Source organism: Puntigrus tetrazona, chromosome 3 (assembly GCF_018831695.1).
Source record: "Puntigrus tetrazona isolate hp1 chromosome 3, ASM1883169v1, whole genome shotgun sequence".
NCBI classification, from domain to species: Eukaryota; Metazoa; Chordata; class Actinopteri; order Cypriniformes; family Cyprinidae; genus Puntigrus; species Puntigrus tetrazona.
In genome coordinates this window covers 26,634,917-26,654,447 of record NC_056701.1, presented here as the reverse complement: position 1 = coordinate 26,654,447, position 19,531 = coordinate 26,634,917, and the positions used below count along the sequence as shown (strand labels likewise).

At 41.0% G+C, this 19,531-nt stretch overlaps 2 protein-coding genes across 4 annotated transcripts in view; one reads left to right on the top strand and one right to left on the bottom strand.

Moving 5' to 3' along the window:
- pitpnc1a (phosphatidylinositol transfer protein cytoplasmic 1a) overlaps positions 1 to 3,619 on the bottom strand; it is a 54,903-nt gene extending 51,284 nt beyond the window's left edge. The window contains exon 1 of the mRNA XM_043235369.1: positions 2,963 to 3,619. Within this exon, the coding sequence (XP_043091304.1) occupies positions 2,963 to 3,010 (48 nt within the window). The 5' untranslated portion in view covers positions 3,011 to 3,619. The remainder of the gene's footprint in view (positions 1 to 2,962) is intronic.
- A 1,744-nt stretch (positions 3,620 to 5,363) lies between these two features.
- The window catches only part of helz (helicase with zinc finger), a 42,449-nt gene continuing 28,281 nt past the window's right edge, over positions 5,364 to 19,531 (top strand). Inside the window, exons 1-15 of one of the 3 annotated variants that reach the window (XM_043230976.1) lie at positions 5,364 to 5,507; positions 8,015 to 8,221; positions 9,163 to 9,199; positions 9,675 to 9,799; positions 11,346 to 11,402; positions 11,619 to 11,667; positions 11,781 to 11,856; positions 12,028 to 12,226; positions 13,086 to 13,193; positions 13,341 to 13,641; positions 14,367 to 14,634; positions 15,404 to 15,743; positions 17,604 to 17,734; positions 17,953 to 18,132; positions 19,158 to 19,259. In XM_043230976.1, coding sequence (XP_043086911.1) covers positions 8,033 to 8,221; positions 9,163 to 9,199; positions 9,675 to 9,799; positions 11,346 to 11,402; positions 11,619 to 11,667; positions 11,781 to 11,856; positions 12,028 to 12,226; positions 13,086 to 13,193; positions 13,341 to 13,641; positions 14,367 to 14,634; positions 15,404 to 15,743; positions 17,604 to 17,734; positions 17,953 to 18,132; positions 19,158 to 19,259 — 2,162 coding nt within the window. In that variant the 5' untranslated portion in view covers positions 5,364 to 5,507; positions 8,015 to 8,032. Of the gene's footprint in view, positions 5,508 to 8,014; positions 8,222 to 9,162; positions 9,200 to 9,648; positions 9,800 to 11,345; positions 11,403 to 11,618; positions 11,668 to 11,780; positions 11,857 to 12,027; positions 12,227 to 13,085; positions 13,194 to 13,340; positions 13,642 to 14,366; positions 14,635 to 15,403; positions 15,744 to 17,603; positions 17,735 to 17,952; positions 18,133 to 19,157; positions 19,260 to 19,531 lie in introns of those variants that run through there. The other 2 variants (XM_043230985.1, XM_043230995.1) reach the window with 2 other exon arrangements.

Below are 19,531 nucleotides of genomic sequence, written 5' to 3'. Positions count from 1 at the left end.
AAACGATTACATTTTAAGTGAACGTGGCGACCCTTTCAAATAAATCTTTTGTGAACTATCCCGCCAAAACACAATGGCCCTGTTGATGGCGGTTCGGTTAAAACCGCTTTGGTCACCGCGGTCAAGAGGTGGAAGGGCGGACGAATCGGTCACAACAAGATCGATAAGATAATTGGGAGCGCAGGCTTTCGAAGCGGAGATACGACACAAACTAGCTTTTCCGAGCGAAATCCTGAATCCTTCTGAACGACTTGTGAAGATGAATCCATTCAGCTTCTAGTGAAAGTCGTTACAATCCTTTTCTTAGGAGAATCTCGGGTTTCAACAGAAAGAAAATTCCAATTAAAAACCTCATAAAAAGAAACGATCACCAAAACCGTTTAAAACATTAGCTTGCGCCGCAGAAGCGAACGTTGCTTTGCCGTTTCCGAAAGGCCTAGTAAAGCCCAGTCTAGTTTCCACGACCAGTTGGCGCTCGATTCGTCATCAAATACATTTCCCCTTCTTCGTCATCCTCCACCCCTCGCCGTCCAAATCTCTCCAAACCGGTGCAGTTCCTTTCATCGACTTAAAACGTGCCACGAAAGAGTCACGAACGTTACGTTACGCACGTCACACTTTACTACTGATTACTGTAAGAAAAACTACATTTAACACAGTGCTGCTGCAAACCGGTGGTCGGTCCAAACTTACAGCATTTCTTTTTAATTTTAATTTTTTATTTATTTATGTTTCCCCACACCCGTTTTGCTATTCGCTGGTTTGCACGTTTAGCTTATCAGCGACTTTAAATAATATTCTACATTTGCTTTTTTTTCTCGCTAATATATGTTCTGATGATAAAATAAAACCAAATCAAGTCAAAACGAATGCCACTAGATTACCTAAATATAGACATAAATGGAGTATGAATGCAAAATGTATATCAAAATATAAACTTGACCATCGTGACCAATGCATTAATTTTCAGGAAGAAGTATATAAAATGGCGAACGCTAAAAAGCAAACAGGGTTCATCAATCAGAACATTTTACTTTCGGCGAGTCACCAATCAGGTATAAAGTTACTTTTAGTACAAGTAAGCAAAGATGTGCTGTATATCACCTCGAGAACTTATTTCTGAGTTATCTGAAGCCAAAACAAAGTACGAAATAAAACGCTCCTATCACGGGATGAGACGATATCTAAAACTTATTAGGGGTCTAAAGGAAAGCTCAGGAGAAGCGCCTTCATTTTTATCTCCTCGCTCCTGCTGTCATTTTCCTGGCATCCCTCCACAGCTGATTATCTATAATGAATGAAGCCAGGCAGGTGACTTCGAGGTCTTCCTCGCTCAAGGGCGATAAAAGTTACTCTTTGTTCACTGCTGCGCATACAGAGGAGGCAACTCTCCAAACGCACGCAGCTCTCGGCAGAAGCAAGAGTCGTGCTCGTTTCCCAGAGCCGAGAAGACGTCCTTGGCGTTAGTCAGCACGAGGTCGTCTGGGAAGCCGCGACCTGTAACCTCGCTCTCAGCTCGGCAACCTCTCGCGAGACCTTTAATTGATCAAACGGATTAGAACTAACTAACGGTCTCGGCCGTTGCTAGGTAAATCAATCATCCGTTGCTAGGTAAATCAATCATCCGTAGCGTCCGCAGATGGCCGTTCCCTCTTATTAGAACGCGAGGCCACGAACGCGCTAATTGTTTTATAACGGTAATCAGGCATCGGAACGGCCTGCTAAATGGGGCTTCGGCTCGCTCTGTTTACGTTCCGCAAACTGGTGGGTGCTTAGATTTGTTAAGCGCTGATATTAAGATGATGCTCGAGCGCAAACTACGTCTGTGGTGTCAGTCAGCAGATGGGCTGCAGAGCCTCGTGAAGAGAAGAAAGACGGCAGAAGAAGCTCTGGGGTCGTGCTTAAAAAGATCCATCCCGTCCACTTACAGTTACATTCAGTCAGCTGCTTTCAGATGCAGGTTTATGCGCATGTGCGATTTTAGTTCTCAATACCATTAAAAGCTTTGTTTCCGATATATATATATATATATATATATATATATATATATATATATATATGTGTGTGTGTGTGTGTGTGTGTGAAGACACCACGGTGCACAAACGTGTCTAATATAATGAATAAAACACATAATACCTAATAATACCTAATATTTATCTCACACGCGCGCGCGCGTTTACCAGACTTACACTTATAGCTAAAAAACACGTTTTCTTTCTGAGGCGTGTCTTTTAATTGCCCGTAAGTTCACTCTGTCAACTTTTCCAGCGCGCATATATCACTTATGATCCTGCGAATCTAATTTCTCTCCCAACGCGCCGTTTCCCGCCGGATCGGTTATCCAGACCGGTTTTAAGTACGCTTTTTTTTGTTTGTTTTTTTCATAACGCTGTCGGGTTGAGTCAGGACACGGCCGCCGTGGACGCGAACGACCCGAAGTAAAGCAATCAAAACGGCGCTCATCGTTCGCCGACGTTACGAGGTTGTAAAGGTCGCGTCGATCTCTCCTTCGGTTTGAGCGAAAACGCCGGTTTGTTACGAAGTGCGTTCCCATCCGACGAACGCACTAAACGGTTTATCGAAGTAACAATCGCCGTCTTGTTTCCCTGTTTAAAAAGAACATTTAAACAACGTCAAAATCACGCTAAATGAACGACGACGGAGAGCGACGGGAACGGGAACGGGAAGTTCCACAGCACCACCAAGCGGATTTAACCGTGGACGTGTCTCTGAGAAAAAGGGAAAAGTTACAATAAAACTGAAATGAACCGAACTTGAATAGAATGATGAACTTGTCGGGGGTAGATGAACTAATTAACTAATAAGTCAACGGAGTTAACGGCGCGCCACTCTGGTTTGCATCTGCGAACGAGTTACCGAGTAGTACTGGATTAAATGCGTTTCATGTTTGTTTGTTTGTTTTTGCCATCACAATCATTAAATATAAACTTACTAAACTTACCTCTTCCACTGTTAGTGGCATGCATATCCGGTATTCCTTCATCAACATTGTCCTCTCCTTATGATTCCCGCGCTAGATCGAGTGCCAATGATCATTTAAAACAATTCAGCCATCTGGTGATGGATGCAATCGCGAGTTGTCATATATATATATATATATAAAATATATATACATATATATACGCGATGGGAAATGTGAGTGCACTTCTGTCGGAACGCTCGCGCCGCTGTGTCGCCCGCGCGCAGCAGCTCGTGATGTTGTAATGAATTCACTCCCGGAATCCGCCGATGCTCCTGCGTTTTTACGCGCGGGGAAACGCGCCAGAAATCCGGCGGAGAAGACGCCCGTCGGCGTTTAGCGGGGGTTTCAACTTTGAAACGAAGCGGGTCTGCGCTCCCGTCTTCTTCGTAACGCAGCCCCGCGCTCTCCCGCGCACCTGTCCCGTCCCGCTCCGCGTAGATGGCGATACGGCGACGCGAGTCTCAGCGCGTGCTCGGCGCGCCCGGAGTCGGCGGCATTGTTTTTTGCCCGTCTAGCGAATCGAGAGATGCTGTCGTTTTCTCCGCTGCGCTAGCGCGGGATGGTAAGTTTGCGAGGAGAAAGACACGCTGTGGCGGCGCGGCGCAACGCATCGCTGTGTTTTCATCGGACGATACCGCCTGCGGTCGACGGGGGGCGCTACCGACTGCGGTGTCACACACCAACCGCGGCGAGAAACCCGGCGAGAAAGAGTTGGTTTGTTTGTGAATACTGTGACAAATATTGAATGAATTCATATCAAAAGTCAGTGAATGCAGTAAAAAGTAGGCCTACGAATAAAGAACTGTCACATATCTTAAAATACAGTATTTTTAGGCTGTTGTTGTTGATATATTTGATAGACATTTTCCACAAAAATATTAGTTAATGAAGCAACAAAACTAGTTTGGCTAATAATATATAGTATAGTACAGTAGAACGGTTTATGTGCCACTATCCATCAATTAGTCAAAAATAATAATAAAAAATTGTATTATTTCACAATATCACTGTTTTGATTATATATTTCAATCTAATAAAAAAATTTGAGAATACACTACCAGTCGAAGTTTTCAACAGAAAGATAAAAATGCAGTGATACTAAATTTATTTTATATATATATATATATATATATATATATATATATATATATATATATATATATATATATATATATATACACACACACACACATATATATATAATTAAAACAATATGTATATATATATATATATATATATATATATATATATATATATATATATATATATATATTATATTATATATATATATATATTATTATATATTATTTTAATATATATATATATATTATTTTATATATATATATTATATATTATTATATATTATTTTAATTATATATATATATATATATATATATATATATATATATATATATATATATATATATTTTTATTATATATATTATGTATTATTATATATTATTTTATATATATATATATATATATATATATATATATATATATATATATATATATATATATATAAAATTTAAAGAAGGATCATCTGTCATGCTAATATATTGACTCATGTTCAAAAAACATTTATTATTATGATTATCAGTGACAAGCTTTGTAACATGTATATATTATACTATTCAAAAGCTTGGAGTCAGTATATTTAAGTCATATATTTATGATAAAATTATGAATATATAGATATTAATACTTGTATTTAGCAAATATGCATTAAATTGATCAAAAGTGATGAGGAACACATTTATTGCAGATAATGTTTATCTATTTCAAAGAAACTTAAAAGAATTCTACTCTGTTTTCAACATAGTAATATTAATATTAATAATAATAATAATAAGAAAAATAGTAATAAAAAGAACTTTTAAGCAGGAAATCAGTTTTGACATCACGGGAATAAATTACATTAAAAAAAAAATCTTATTTTGAATAGTATACAGTATTACCGCTTTTGCTGTAGTTTGAATCAAATAAATGCAGGTTTGTTGAGCAAAAAAAAAAAAAACATGAAAAATCTTGCTGTTCAAAAACTTTTGACTGGTGGTGCAAGAGAAAATTATTAAATATTTTAATAAATCATATTATTGGAAACGTTTGACCTGAAGTTAGTGTGAAGTTGAAGTTCTATACAAATCCGCTTGAATTTTGAATAAAGTGTCTTGAGGTAGACTACATTTAATATTACTGAGCATAAAAATCACACCGTCAGCGTAATACAAAGTGTTATTTATTTATCATATAAAGAGGCCAACTGTTCATTCATTTATTGATTTTTTTAAACAGGTAAGAACTCAGCATAGCTATCTTTTCTACATACATGTATATTATAGGAAAGGTAGTATTTGCGGGCCCCGTAAATAAAAGCGAAAAGACCCGTGATCTGAAGCGCGAGGGTCCTGCGGTGTGTGTTCTGCGCTGGCAGGAAGCAGTGCGCAGGAAAAAAAAAATTGACCCATAATGCACTGCGACAGGCTGACAAGTGGATCCAAGATGGCGTAGAAAGTAAAGCTAGGTAAGTGCAGACTTCCTCTAACACCTTTGTGCGGCGCGCCGTTCGCCCTCCTCACCTCCGCCCGCCGTCGATCCCGACATCCAGGCGCGGCTGTCACCTCGCGTCTACCGCGCGTCAAAACGCAAAAAATCGCGGCGCGCGTTTGCACGATTAACGCGATGGCGAAAAGGCCCGATCGCGGCTGCGCTACCCCCGACTAGCGGCTAAAGGTGTTCGCGTCTAACTGCGATATTCGCCTCGCATCTGCGCCGTTTGTCGCGCGTGAGGACGGATGCGCGAGCGCGGGGCGCGTGCGAGTGGGAATCGGTGCGGATCGTTCGGTAAATGTTGCGGGATAACGGGAATCTGTGTCCGGGGGCGGCTGGAACTCAAGGCCAAAGAGAGCAGCGATCATCGCGGTCCACACACACACACGCACGCACGCACACACACACACGTATCGCAACCTTTCCCTCCCGTGATTAATCGTGATTAATAACCGCCGCGCGCGTCCCGTGAACGCGTATCGTGTATCGCCGCGGCCGATTTAGCGCGTATTCGCGTCGGTTTGGCGGCGCACACGCAGTTGTTGTTGTTCTTCTGGACGGACGCGGCGGCTGTGTTTCAAAACCTAGCGGGCTGCCTTCCTAGGCGTCGCGTTCGGGCGCCGCGAGCGCGTTTTTCCCTGACGTTCGAATCGCGCGTTCTGCTGGAACGCGTGAACCGAACTCTGGAGCCGAGCGTCTCGAGGGCGTCTGCGGTGCCCGCCGGTGTTGTCTGGGTAGGCAGCTCGCTAGGTTTTGAGACGCGGCCACACGCTCGCGCTCAGACGGGACATCTATTATTAACTGACCCGGAATCCAAATATAGAGTGTTTATATATTTTACCGAGGCTCCGTTGCCTTGTTTGGTGCGCTGGAGGTTAATTAGATGTTGCTTTGCGAAGAGCCCGTGTGTTATTGTGTGATATGTGACAGTCCCCCTTCTGCGCGTGGAAGCGAGAGACGCTCTGCAAAGGGTGTGTGTCATACGTGGAAACTAGACATTATGCAAATATCACCAACAATAGACTTACGTAAGGTTACATGTTTTTCACGCGAGGCTACATTGACACCTCCCTGGCTTTCTATATATAAGCAGTCTCTCTTTTTTTTTTTTTTTTAACAACTTGCAGGATGTGATGGATTCCATGTTTACTTTACATTTGACTTCACGTTTCTGTAAGGTATCCTGCAACACTCACCAGCTCATAAACGTTCGGTAAATCTAATTTTTATTTTAAAAAAGTCACGTTTCAATATAAAATGGTTGTATCCCAGAATGGTGAAAAGCTGATAAAGTTTCCAGTTTATTAACACGTTCTTGCAGCTTCAGACAGACTGTTATTAACCTCTTAAAAACACTAGTTTCCAATGCTTTTATATTAAAACTATTGTAGAGTTTAATGAAATTTTATTGATGAAATGTATTATTATTATTACTGATAATATAAATGCCTACAGTTATTCTTACTGGAGTAAATCTGGTAATGTAACTTAACGAAATGCATTAAATAATTTTTAGAGGTTTGTATCATTTTGCCCAGATTGAAAATTATTATTATTATTATTAACGGTGCAAATCTGGTAATGTGGGGTGTTTTGATGACTATTGTCCCGGGCAAGTTAAAAAAACTGTCAAGTTTAGTTCGTACAGAGACCATTTTCCCACATATTGTTTTACATTAGTAACAATAGCCGCATTATTTATGGTATTTTGTTGTGGATGCCACGTTTGCAAGGTGATGGCATTTCTAGTTATTTTACGGTACATGACGGTTTAGAGGATTATTTTTAATTTGTATTGAAAGTTTAGGCCCGCGGGCGTCACAGCGGATGAGCCGCTGGCGTCTCTTCATATTGTGATCAATATAAAACATAACATAAATGCAATGGTATATTGCTTTTACATTAGTGGGTTGGGTTTTTTGGTTTAGTCGCACGGAATAAAATTTTTGGAGCGTTCAGGCAAAAAAAAAAAAAAAAAAAAAAAAAAAAAGTGGAAAAAGCGTTCACAGCAGCCTCCGCTAACTCGGCCCAGATGGACGTTACAGCTGTGACCTAATTATTACAGAAAAGGAAAAATGACTCCACTACAACGGTCCTCGCACAAACCAGCGCAACCGGTGTCAAAATGTGTGTTTCAGTGAATGTGTTCAGCGCATTTCTCAGCCAGTTTTAGCTAATTCTTCAAAAAAACTTGAACGTGTCTCCAGCTGCTTTTATAGTGGTTTTTGAAAATCTAGAGTGACGACTTAATTACAAATTTAAAGCAGACATCGGTCACATTTAACATCTGAACGCCGCAGACTTTTTTTTTAATTTCAAAATGTTTCGGCCTTAAACATAAAAGAATAGGTGTAGTGTTCAAAACGCGAACAAAATCGTTTATTCGTAGTTCATCTGATCGTCGGTACCCGCGTTCGCCGAAACGCAGATGTCCAGACTGACGGCTTTGAGGCGTTTAACCCTTCGTGTCTCCCGTGGCAGAAACTCTGTCCCAGAGTCATGGAGGACAGGAGGCCACAGAAGTCATGTGACGAGGCCATCGGATCATTAGTGAGGCAGGAGTATGAGGCGGCAGTGGCTCACAGCACAGAGGCCCTGCTGGCCGCGGGGCCCCGGACCCCGGCCCCCGGCATGGCCTTCCTCCGACAGCGGGCCCTGCTCTACCGCATAGCAGCGCGACTCCAGCTGGTGAGGCTGCATGTTCTCTCACCTTTTATTACTGAAGCGTTTCGCCAATTCATGTGCTGTACATTTTATTTATTTTTTCATTTTTGTGGCGTTTATGAAGACATGAGTCACAAAGCCGCAAATCACGTTCACTTCACTGACGATATATGCTATAGAATACTATAAAATTAAATAATAGTCCTATTTGTGATTTATATAGTTCACCCCCAAAAAATTGTCCCAGACACAAAGGAAGATATTGTAAAGAAAGTTTGTAACCAGGGTCGCCACTGACTTCCATGGTGTGTGCTAGCAAAGTACTGCTCTATTTCAGCTGTCATAGGAAGCATGTATATTTGGAAAAGGCGATGTTTTTGTACCCTTGAAATGGTAAACTCAAGGCAGTGTGCTTATTGTTTAAAAACGTGTTGAAACTTTCAGAAGATTTGATTCCTAATGAATTTACCTTGTAATGTGGAATCAAATAAAGTATATAAAATGTGTGTGTGTGTGTGTGTGTGTGGTGACCCAAAACAGCCTGTTTGCAAACTTTTTCAAAATATCTTCCTTTGTGTTCAAACGGGTTTGAAACTAATTGACTGAACTTTAATTTTTGGGTGAACCATGCCTTTTAATTAAAAAATCTTTGAAGATGCCCTTGACTGCAGACTCTCTTAAGTCTGTAAACGGCTAGGTTCAAGAGTCAGATAACTATAAAACTAGCATCTGCTGAATTTTATGTTTTGGGTGAATGGTCTGAGTGCATCAAGAAAATAGTTGTTGCGCTGATTGCATTAAAAGTTTATTTTCTGAGAAAATCCTCTAAGTCGATGTCAAAAACTTAAGCTTAAGTATTTTCACTATGATTTCTTAGTTATTTTGCGCAGCCCGTAGCGTACAGTTTTGATTAGGAGAGCGGATAAGTAACAAAAGATATGCTTTTTTTTTTTTTGATTCAACAGAAGGACTACGATCAGGCTGATGAAGACTGCAAGCATGGTAAGATGCCAAAAAAAAACATTGATCGTGTATTTTTTTTATTCTGTTACTACTTGGAAAAAGTACCGTCGACTTCTTTCTGGTTGAATCGGTGTAACCGAAACGAAACTTTTTTTTTAAAGAGATAGTCCACCCAAAAGTAATGGGTCTTCATTTGGTCGCCCTCCGCCCACCCTTACGGGTTTCTTTGTTCTGTTGAGCGCAAAAGAAAAAAAAGAAGATATTTTGAAGAATGTAAATGTTAACAGAATTTCGAGTGGTCCCTTTAATAGATGCTACGCTCAATCAATTTTATGATATATATATATATATATATATATATAAGTAGAAAGGTAAATAGCCTATGTAAAAAGATGAAACGTAAAAAAAGTATGTTTTATGAAAATTGCGCTACCTGTGAAATTGATGAAAGGCTGTTTTTTTTTGCGCGGGCTGGTTCGATCCCTCAGGTGTGTTGGTGTGTTTGCTCTCGTAGTGTTTGCCGAGGAGCCGGGGAAGGGAGATGGCAGTTTGAGGGCAGGGCTTCAGAGTATGCTGCTGGACGGAAGCTTGCAGGAAGTGTGCGGCGTTCTCTCTAAAGCGCTCTATGGAGAACCACTGGTAAACCTCGCTCGCAGCGCCTTTCTAGATGAGCCGGCTCCACGCGGATTGCGTCGCAAATTGAGTTTTATCACGCTCGTAAAAGCCTTTGCACGTCAGAGGACTATCTACGTTTGGTAGTTAACAAATTCTAATGATAAAAAATCGCAGATTAGCTCTAAACTTCAGTTTGTCTGTATACTTTTTATAATAACTTCACAGAAGTTTAGAACTAAATATTTATTTCAAGATGCAAAAAATTTAACTGTCCAACTGTATCCTTGAATTCATATTTTATTGTTTATCAAGCGTACAAATGGTGTTTTTCAATTATTTTCTATATACTGTATATTTTATGTACTCCGTGGTGTTTAACGTTCTGTTAGGAAGCCTTTAAATCTCCTGTAAATGCTTTGCAAGGTATAAATAGCCCTTACTTTAGATGAGCTCACAAAAATAGACGGCTGGCAACCGCTAAATGTTTTACAACTGCCTGACTTAATGATGAATTACAGCTGGAATGTGGGTTAATGGGTTGTAAATAACATAATTTAGAAATGAAAAATTAATTGTTAATGAACGATTGAACATACAATCATTAAACGTTATAGATGTACTGAAGAGCAAAACATTTATAGCTGTATTTATAAACCGCTGGTTAATGCTCGATGTTTTATAAAGGATACATTCATTATTTAGTAATGCGTAACTAATGATTCATAGTGTTGCTCTTTATAGTACGACTGGACTATAAGCTTAAATTTTGCTTTCAATCTTTTTCTCTGAACTCTCTGTGCTTTGAAAGCTTTTGTTACAAAATTTTACACTTGCGCTTTCAATTTTTACATTTGCACTGTAAAGGTTAGTATAACGCTTTAATGGAAGTGTTACGTAACTTACATTTGTGCTATAAACTACAGTTTTGGTCTTAAATACAAAAGTGTACACAGTGTGTAAAGTTTTACGGTCTCACTCTCAAGTTGTGCCGTCAGTTTTACATTTGCATTGTAAACGTATATTTCCCCCGAACCTTACAAACCCAAAGATTTACGGTTTTATAGTTGACCAAGCTTTACAGTTAGGCTGTAAACTTCAATTTTGCGTTAAAGCTTGCCGTGGTTTCCCTCAAAGTCTCCCTCAAATTTTGCTCTCATGTTTTGCTCTAAACTTGAGGTGTTCTGAAAGCTTTACAGCGTTGCACAAAATTGTACAGTTCGCTATAAATTACAGTTTTATCCTCGGTTGTACAGTTTTGCTATCGACCAAGTTCTCGGCAAGCTTTACAGTTTGCTTTTGACTTTTGCGGTCCGGCTGTAAACTGGTTCTAAAGTTTACAATTTTGCTTTCGACTTCAGTTGCTTTTCGAATTTAGAGCGAAACTGTAAAGCTTATGCAGCCGTGCCGTAAAATGTACAATTGCTCCGTAAACTTTATTTTGCCTCTAAACTTTACAGTCGTGCCTTCAAGCTTTAGGAGCTTGCGCTACGGTTTACAGTTATGGCGTAAACTTTACACTGTCCCCTTGTACCTTTTTGCTAAACGCACTAAAGCATTTTGGTTGTCACAGAATGGCATCATGACTAAAGACATGACCAGACTGAAGAGGCTCCTCACAGAAATAGAGGTACGTTCGTCTATTATGGTCATCTTATATTTCCCAAGCTCAAAGTCTTCACGCTCGGCGTCACTTATGTTTTAGTTTCTCTGTGAAAAAGTAACCTTTTTCTTTCACCTTTGGAGAACTAGTAGCTCTCAGAACAGCTTTTGCGCTCCACTAAGAGACACGTTAGGGAATGGTGTGCGTTTCGCGTGTGATTCACGAGGGTGGTCTCAATTGCAGGCTGTGAGGAGCAAAATGGCATCGGAGTTGGCTGAAGAGAACGAGGAGGGTGAGTTCCACGATACGTCCAGGATCCATTTCCTCTTGTGCGAGCTCGGGCGTTTGCGCTGACATGCTATCTATCTATCATTCTTTCCTCTGCCTGCGATGTTCTCCGGACAGACGTTCAGGAAGGCTGGCAGTTTCGTCCTCCTCCTCGAGGGGTCACTAGTAGCGAGGAGTACACGTTGTGTAAAAGGTACGCCGGTCCCGGCGCCGAATAGCTCTGATTGTGTTTATATACTGACGTCAATCTAGAAACGTGCTCACGTTAGCGGTTTGAATGGGTTTCTAGAGACTGTTGTTCAGCTTACCTGCGCGTTATGTCTCTCTTGCTGATTGATTGTAATGTTTCGTTGGTTACTCTCAGGTTTTTAGAGCAGGGTCTGTGTCGGTACGGAGCTCAGTGCACCTCGGCTCACTCTCAGGAGGAGCTGACAGAATGGCAACGGCGCTACGCCTCGAGACTCATCCGCCTCAAACAGCAGCAGGAGGGCAAGCACTTCACCGAGAACTACATGGAGGCGCTCATCGAGAAATGGATCAACTCCCTCACGCCGGAGAGAGTGGTACAGTCCTCTTGACAGAGAATATCTTAACGGTTCACTAGAGAGGTGCTTGTTTCTCTCTGAAAGATTCAACCGGTTTACTGAGGGGAAAATTAAGTAGCACTTAATACTTATAACGCCTATATTCTACATCTACACCCTAACTCTACCAAATAGCTAAACTTAGCTACTACCTTACTAAATATGAATTAATACGTGAATGGTTTGTTAATGGCAAGAATCAGACCTTAAAATAAAGTGTGACCGGAAGTCCACTGCTGATGCAGAAACGTAATTAATACAATGATTTAATAAAGTCAAATTGACAAATTATTAAATAAACTTTACGTTTTGGGATAAATAACTTGGTACTAAAACTGTATTAACATGAACGAACAATAAACAGTACGTGTATTCCACATCTCTGTTCATTTTAGTTCATAAAAATACAGCGATTCGTGGTTTGTTCATGTTCGTTCACAGTGCATTAACTGATGTTAACAAACAAAACTTACAATTTTAATATGCTGAAATTAACATTTAACTAAAAGTAATAAATGCTAATTTACCAATGAACCTCATTGTAAAATGCTACCAGAAGCCTTTGGTGCATTACTCGTCCGAGGTCTGCTATCGTCGTATAACTAGCTGTTGTTACGCTAGATGTATAAACTCCAGGCCGATAGCGAGATCCTTAATTCACAGGATGCTTTTGGCGACTCTTTGGCAGCCGTTCACACCACTGTAGCATGTTTTCACAGAAAGAATATTTTCCCATGCTGTGGCTCTGTACAGTCAATACGGTCAGAAGCCATCGTTAATAAGCTATTGCAGATGTTTCTGCTCGTCTATCTCTTTAATGGTTTGTCGTGTCCTGCAGATGAATGACTGTGTGGATGGAGTCACCGTGGAGCACAGCTCAGATCTCTCAATTACCGTCAACACCAAGAAATCATCTCACTCCTGGACGTTCACGCTCTTCTGCAAGGTCTCCTGCAATTTCCTATCTCTTGCATATGGTATTAAAATGGATTTTATGTAGGCCTTGAGCTCAAGTTGTTAGCGATCTCGAAAAAGGGTTTGAAAGCATCTCCAGGAATGAATCTCTAACGGGGGCTTGTTTTGTCACAAACAGCCGGTCCGGACGCTACACCGCATAGCTTTGCTTTACGACGCCAACCGGCCGCATTTCTCCGTCACGGCGGTCTCGGCCGGGGACACGTCTACCCAGGTGGCCCAGGAGGTGTGTGAGGGCGGCTGTCAGGAGTGGAGCGCCGCCGGCCTGGTGCAGAACGGCATGGACCACTGCGTTTACACTGTGGTGGTCTCCTTCAGCACAGAGATCTTCGGGACCTTCCGGCAGACCGTGGTGTTTGATTTCGGCCCCGAGCCGGTGCTCATGCAGCGAGTGATGGTGGACGCCGCCTCCATTGAAGGTAGGGCAGCGGGAATATGCTTAAAAGTTACTTTTGCTCAAACCACATGTGGTTTCGGAATGGTTCTTCTGTGGAAAGTGAAAGAACTTTTTAGAGAGTTCATACTGTTATTTATTTATTTTTCTTTCTTTTTTTTAATACAATGAAAGCCAATAGTTATTTTGAAGCTCCAAAAAAGCACTTAAGTGCTGCCTTTATTGTTTTTAAAATGTATATTAAGTCTAGTTTTTATCCTCTTTTACTTAGTCTTTCTTGCCTGTTTACACTACCGATCAAAATCCAAATGGTCTCCACTAATTTATAATAAGCACTAGCAGCATTGATGAAAATGTTTCTTCTTGTGATGCATTGATCTGATACTCAGGATTGGTATCGGGTCCAATGCGCTCCTTTTCTGTGGATCGGGTATCGATTAGAAGATCAGCTCCAAATCTGATATTGTTTGTACACTATTGTTGTCGAGCTTCACAAAAGGCACAAAAACATTATAAAGCACCATAAAGTTTTCATGCACTATATTTCAAGTGATCTTAAGCTGTTCCATACCTCGACGTGAGATACAGAGATATAGAAACATGAAGTAAGCTATTTGTTAGTACACGTTCTGCTTCTCTCTCTACTTTTTATAATATGTCTATAGGTCCAAACTGCATACATATCAGTATATTGTCAAATGTAACCCGGGACCAGCATTTGATCGTTATCCACTTCCTCTAATCCCACAGATCTGGAGCATTTGATGCAAGCACGACAGCAGCTCCTGATGACGGCTAAGCGCTGGGACTCGTCGTGTAAAACCATCGTGGAGTTTGTCCCTAATGAAAACATGGATCTGGAGCGCAGTCTACTGACCCGCTATCAGATCCCCCTCTCTGCAGACCAGCTCTTCACCCAGTCTGTGCTGGACAAAACCCTCACCAGAGACAATTACCAGCCCCGTCTGCACGATCTGCTCTACATCGAGGAGATCGCTCAGTACAAAGAAGTCAGCAAGTGAGTGGTCTCAGAGGATCACCGTCAAGTCTGGTCCATGCAAAGCAACCAGTCATAATTTGTTTAGAATGTGTAGTTGTAATATTATAAAGTTAAAAGCACAGGAGACTAGCATTTGACAGCGTTATCTAATAATAGCATGACTATTATCGAATGGTAGAATAGCGGTCTTTGTGGGAGGTTGCTGTGTTTGAGGCTTCACATGAATACAAAAGCATCATGGAGTACTAATTGTCTTGCATAACTCAGAAATCATTGATAAATGGACCCGTTTCATATCTAATGCACATGATCTAGTTCTTTCCAAGATGTGCTCATAATTTGCAGTGATATGAAATGCAAATTTGTTTCCTGAAGACGTGATACAGGTTGTGAACCCTCACTGGAGATAGCAGACTGGAGCTTTTAGTTTCACTGACTGTCAGTGTGCATTAAATTCATTAATTAAACCAATATTGTGAAATATTCTTCAGTCATCTTTAATAATAGCTATTTGCTACCACTAGAGGTCACTGGTGGTCTTTTTGAAAAAGCAAATGAGCACTGTTTGTCGGAATGGTCATGTAGATGGAAGAAATTTTTTTTTTCCATTTGTTTGAATACAATAGGGGTTTTAAATCACAATTTTTAAATAAACGTGATCAGTTGATATGTTTCTACAGTTAAAATTCTTGACATGTAAACAAAGGCCAGTAGTCTGTATACAGTGATTGGTGCAACCAACATTGCTGTATCATGTTTTCTTAAACATGCTGCTTTTTTTCCTCAGGTTCAACATCAAGGTTAACCTGCAGCTGGTGACAAGCTTTATGTTGACTGGCATTTCTGGTGGAGCCAAGTACGCTCAGAACGGACAGCTGTTTGCACGCTTCAAGCTGACAGAGACTCTGTCTGAAGATACTCTGGCTGGGCGGCTGGTCATGACAAAGGTCAACTCTGTGCTGCTGCTGCCAGTCTTTAAGGAGCGTATGGGTCAGAATCAGCCAGCTGGAGCCAAGGAACGTGTGTATGAGGCCCTGATTGAGGAAAAAACTAAAGACTACATTTTTTTGCGGATCTGTAAGGACTGCTGTGAGGAGCTGGGGCTGGTGGCGGATCAGGAGCTGCAGGTATGTTGTGACGGCATTCAAAAAGACCTGCCATATGCTGAGTATGTAAAACAACAGCTTATTTACACTTTAACTACATCCTATAAATATGATCTGAAAAAACAGCCAGAACACTTTAGCCTGTCAGCATCTTAGAAACCAGCCAGAACGTCCCAACAACTTTACCATCTCCTCTAAATGAGCCAGGGCACCCAGCTTAGCAACACCCTAGAAACCAGCAAGAACACCTTAGCAACTTTACCATCTCCTCTAAATGAGCCAGGGCACCCAGCTTAGCAACACCCTAGAAACCAGCAAGAACACCTTAGCAACTTTACCATCTCCTCTAAATGAGCCAGGGCACCCAGCTTAGCAACACCCTAGAAACCAGCATGAACACCTTAGCAACTTTACCATCTCCTCTTAATGAGCCAGGGCACCCAGCTTAGCAACACCCTAGAAACCAGCATGAACACCTTAGCAACTTTACACTCTTTAGCCAACTAGAAACCAGCCATCTCCTCTTAATGAGCCAGGGCACCCAGCTTAGCAACACCCTAGAAACCAGCATGAACACCTTAGCAACTTTACCATCTCCTCTTAATGAGCCAGGGCACCCAGCTTAGCAACACCCTAGAAACCAGCCAGAACACCTTAGCAACTTTACCATCTCCTCTAAATGAGCCAGGGCACCCAGCTTAGCAACACCCTAGAGACCAGCCAGAACATCCTAGCAGGATATATATTATATATCCTTTTATATTATTAGTAATAGAAAAGGTCTAGAAAGTCTTCATCTAAAGTATGTTAATTTTTCATGTTATAGTTCATTTTCAAATGTCATTACTACACTAACCACTACATTTAAAATAAAAATAGTAGTTATTAACAATTATATGTATGTATATGTTGTATCTGCTCAAAGATGTCAGTATCGGCTGTCAAAAAACGTCATTGTTCCGGCACTAATGTAAATGGTAATGTGTTTTCAACTTGTGTGCAGTCTGTTATCTTGTCATAGAGAGACATGCCAATGCAATGGAATTAGTTTAAGCAGCATACACCATTTACTGTTGTAAATTGAATTACAATGGCAGAAACCCCAGAGACGCTGTCAGCAAGCAGGCTGCCCTACAAAGAGCAGGATTTGGCCTAATTTGCCCTTTTTACTCGTCTAACAGATCCCATTTATCACCGTGCCCTGCAGCACAACACACGCTCTCTCTCTCTCTCTCTCTCACTATATTTTAATAGTGTTGTCTCGTGGAATCCCTGTGTGGGCTTGGGTTTTGTGTCGCCACATAGGATAATTTGACACGGTTCCTTAATTTGTAAAATTGTCCCAGAACGTTACCAGCAATGGTTCTATATGGATTGGTTTTTTGTGAGATTTATTGACATCGACGGACAAAAATGATAACGTTCCTTTATCCTAAAAACATCGTTAAAAGCAAAAATCGCTATAGTTAGCGTAAATTATTCCAATCAAATTGCTATCGTAGATCACTCGTGTACTGATTTTGGTCTCATTGCCCACTCCTGCCTGCCTTAAACTTTTGAATGGTGATAATCTAGCATTTATGATTAGTTTGGAATTCAATTCGCATTTGCTTTCTTTGCCTGAATATTCTCCAGCGCTTCTCCTTTCGTGTCCTCTCGACCGGCATATGGATGCGATACAGTTTTATTATGAAATTGATTGATTTTGCTTTCCACCAATCGAAAGCCATTCCTTTCAAAATGCGTTTTCAGTCGTCTGTTAGACGTGCCTGTCTGTAGCGCGTGGCGGGCGCTGCTAAAAATGAGTGTGTGAATAAATACAGAAAGTCTTGGCAGGGTCTGTTTGAACAGCAGGTGTGTTTGTGTGTGTTTGGATGCAAGGTGGAGCTGCAGTTTCAGCTGAACAGGCTCCCTCTGTGCGAGATGCACTACGCTCTGGATCGCATCCGTGAGAACTGCATCCTGTTTCCAGATGTCAGCCTCATTCCCACAATCCCCTGGAGTCCCAACAGGTACGAGCGAGTTATACTCGCGCACCTGGAGATCCGCTTGTAGTAGTTCCTCCTCCAGTGAAGCTTCACAAGCACCTGAAATGACGCGGGTCATGAATAATGTCTGCCCGTCCGGCAGCGCCGGTTCGCTCGCAGACGTCTCTATTTGTGTGAGTGGCAGCTGCGTTGGCAGGACGTGTTTGTTGCCAGTGTGTAAGCTCTTCTTCCTCGTGCCACAGGCAGTGGGATGAGCAGCTGGATCCCCGTCTGAATGCCAAGCAGAAGGAGGCTATTCTGGCCATCACCACCCCCCTCTCCATCAACCTCCCGCCGGTGCTCATCATCGGACCCTACGGCACAGGCAAGACCTTCACGCTGGCCCAGGCTGTCAAACACATCCTCAAGCAGTCTGAGACACGGTAAGCAGGAGAGCGCTTTTGCAGGGTCGGCCTTAAAGGGATTTGCCACAGGAAATCATTTGCATTTATAGCGGTGTTCATTTTGTCGTCGAAAACCATTTTTTAAACCATCCAAAGACTATGTTGCACAGTAACCACGACTATATCAATATGCAATATCATTAATCAAAAAGACCACACCTAATATAGTTTAAAAAAATATAATAATAATAATAATTACTCTCTATAGTCGTACTCTATTTTTATCAAAAACCTTTGCCTAGGGTTGCCAGATGTCAACAGTTTTCTCCTTGGAAGCACACTTTTTTTTTGTCCCGTTTTTATTTTTACATTAATTTTGCAACCTGGCAACCAGAAGCACATGCTCTATGAAAACAAAGCTGATTATTTAAAGATGCTGACAAACGTAAGTTGGAGTTTAGTGAATTTCTGCATTATTCAGCTCAAATTTAAGTAGAGTTTTTTTTTTTAATTTATAGGCTAATAATGAAGCTAGATGAGAAATAAACCAGTTTGCTTTTTGCTTATAGGTGAAAATGCCGTAATGCTGACCAGATCTCTTAAATGACAGCAGTTGAGAGAAAAATAAATCGCAATTTTGTCATTTTGAGCAAAATAATTGTGATTTGTTTAACTGTTGTGCAGCAATATGACTGTTTTCAATGACTTTTGCAACGTATCCTTGACTAAAAATTAAGATTAAGACTAAAATTTGACACAGGACTAAGACCAAAAAAATAAAACCCACGAATTTTCAGTAATGCACTAACAATGGAAGTCTATGGGGCGAGATGTATCTAATAATAAACATTAAAATACACTTTTCAAAGCTATACAAGCAAGATTAAAACTTTTAGATTTGTTAACATGAAACCAATATGAGAGAACCGACCCTGTTTTGGACACTTCTACTAACCGTTAGAAAGTACACGTATCGGTCTCCAAACATGAGGTCTTCTTGAAGATCAGAGGAATCTTAAAGAGTCTTCAGAGTGCTAACGATGGTTGCTTTCTCTTCGTTTCAGGGTTCTGATCTGTACGCATTCAAACAGCGCAGCAGATCTGTATATCAAAGATTACCTTCATCCTTACGTGGAGGCAGGAAATCCACACGCACGACCTCTCAGGTAACCTGCGTGATTGATCCACTAGAGTTGAGTGAAAAAGAGGAGAATAAAAAAGGGCGGGATAAGCAGTAGCTCATTAGCATTTAAAGGGCCATGCAACAAAGTCATATCAACTTGTAAAAAGTCGCCCAGTGACTTCTTTAAAACGCATCATTTCAGGGACATAGACACAATCAAAACCAAACAGGTGTTTGTTTGTTTTTAAGCAGAGTATCTGACTAAAGGCACTGCCCTGTTCTGGAAAATAGGGGCATGCAGCAGCAGCTAATTTG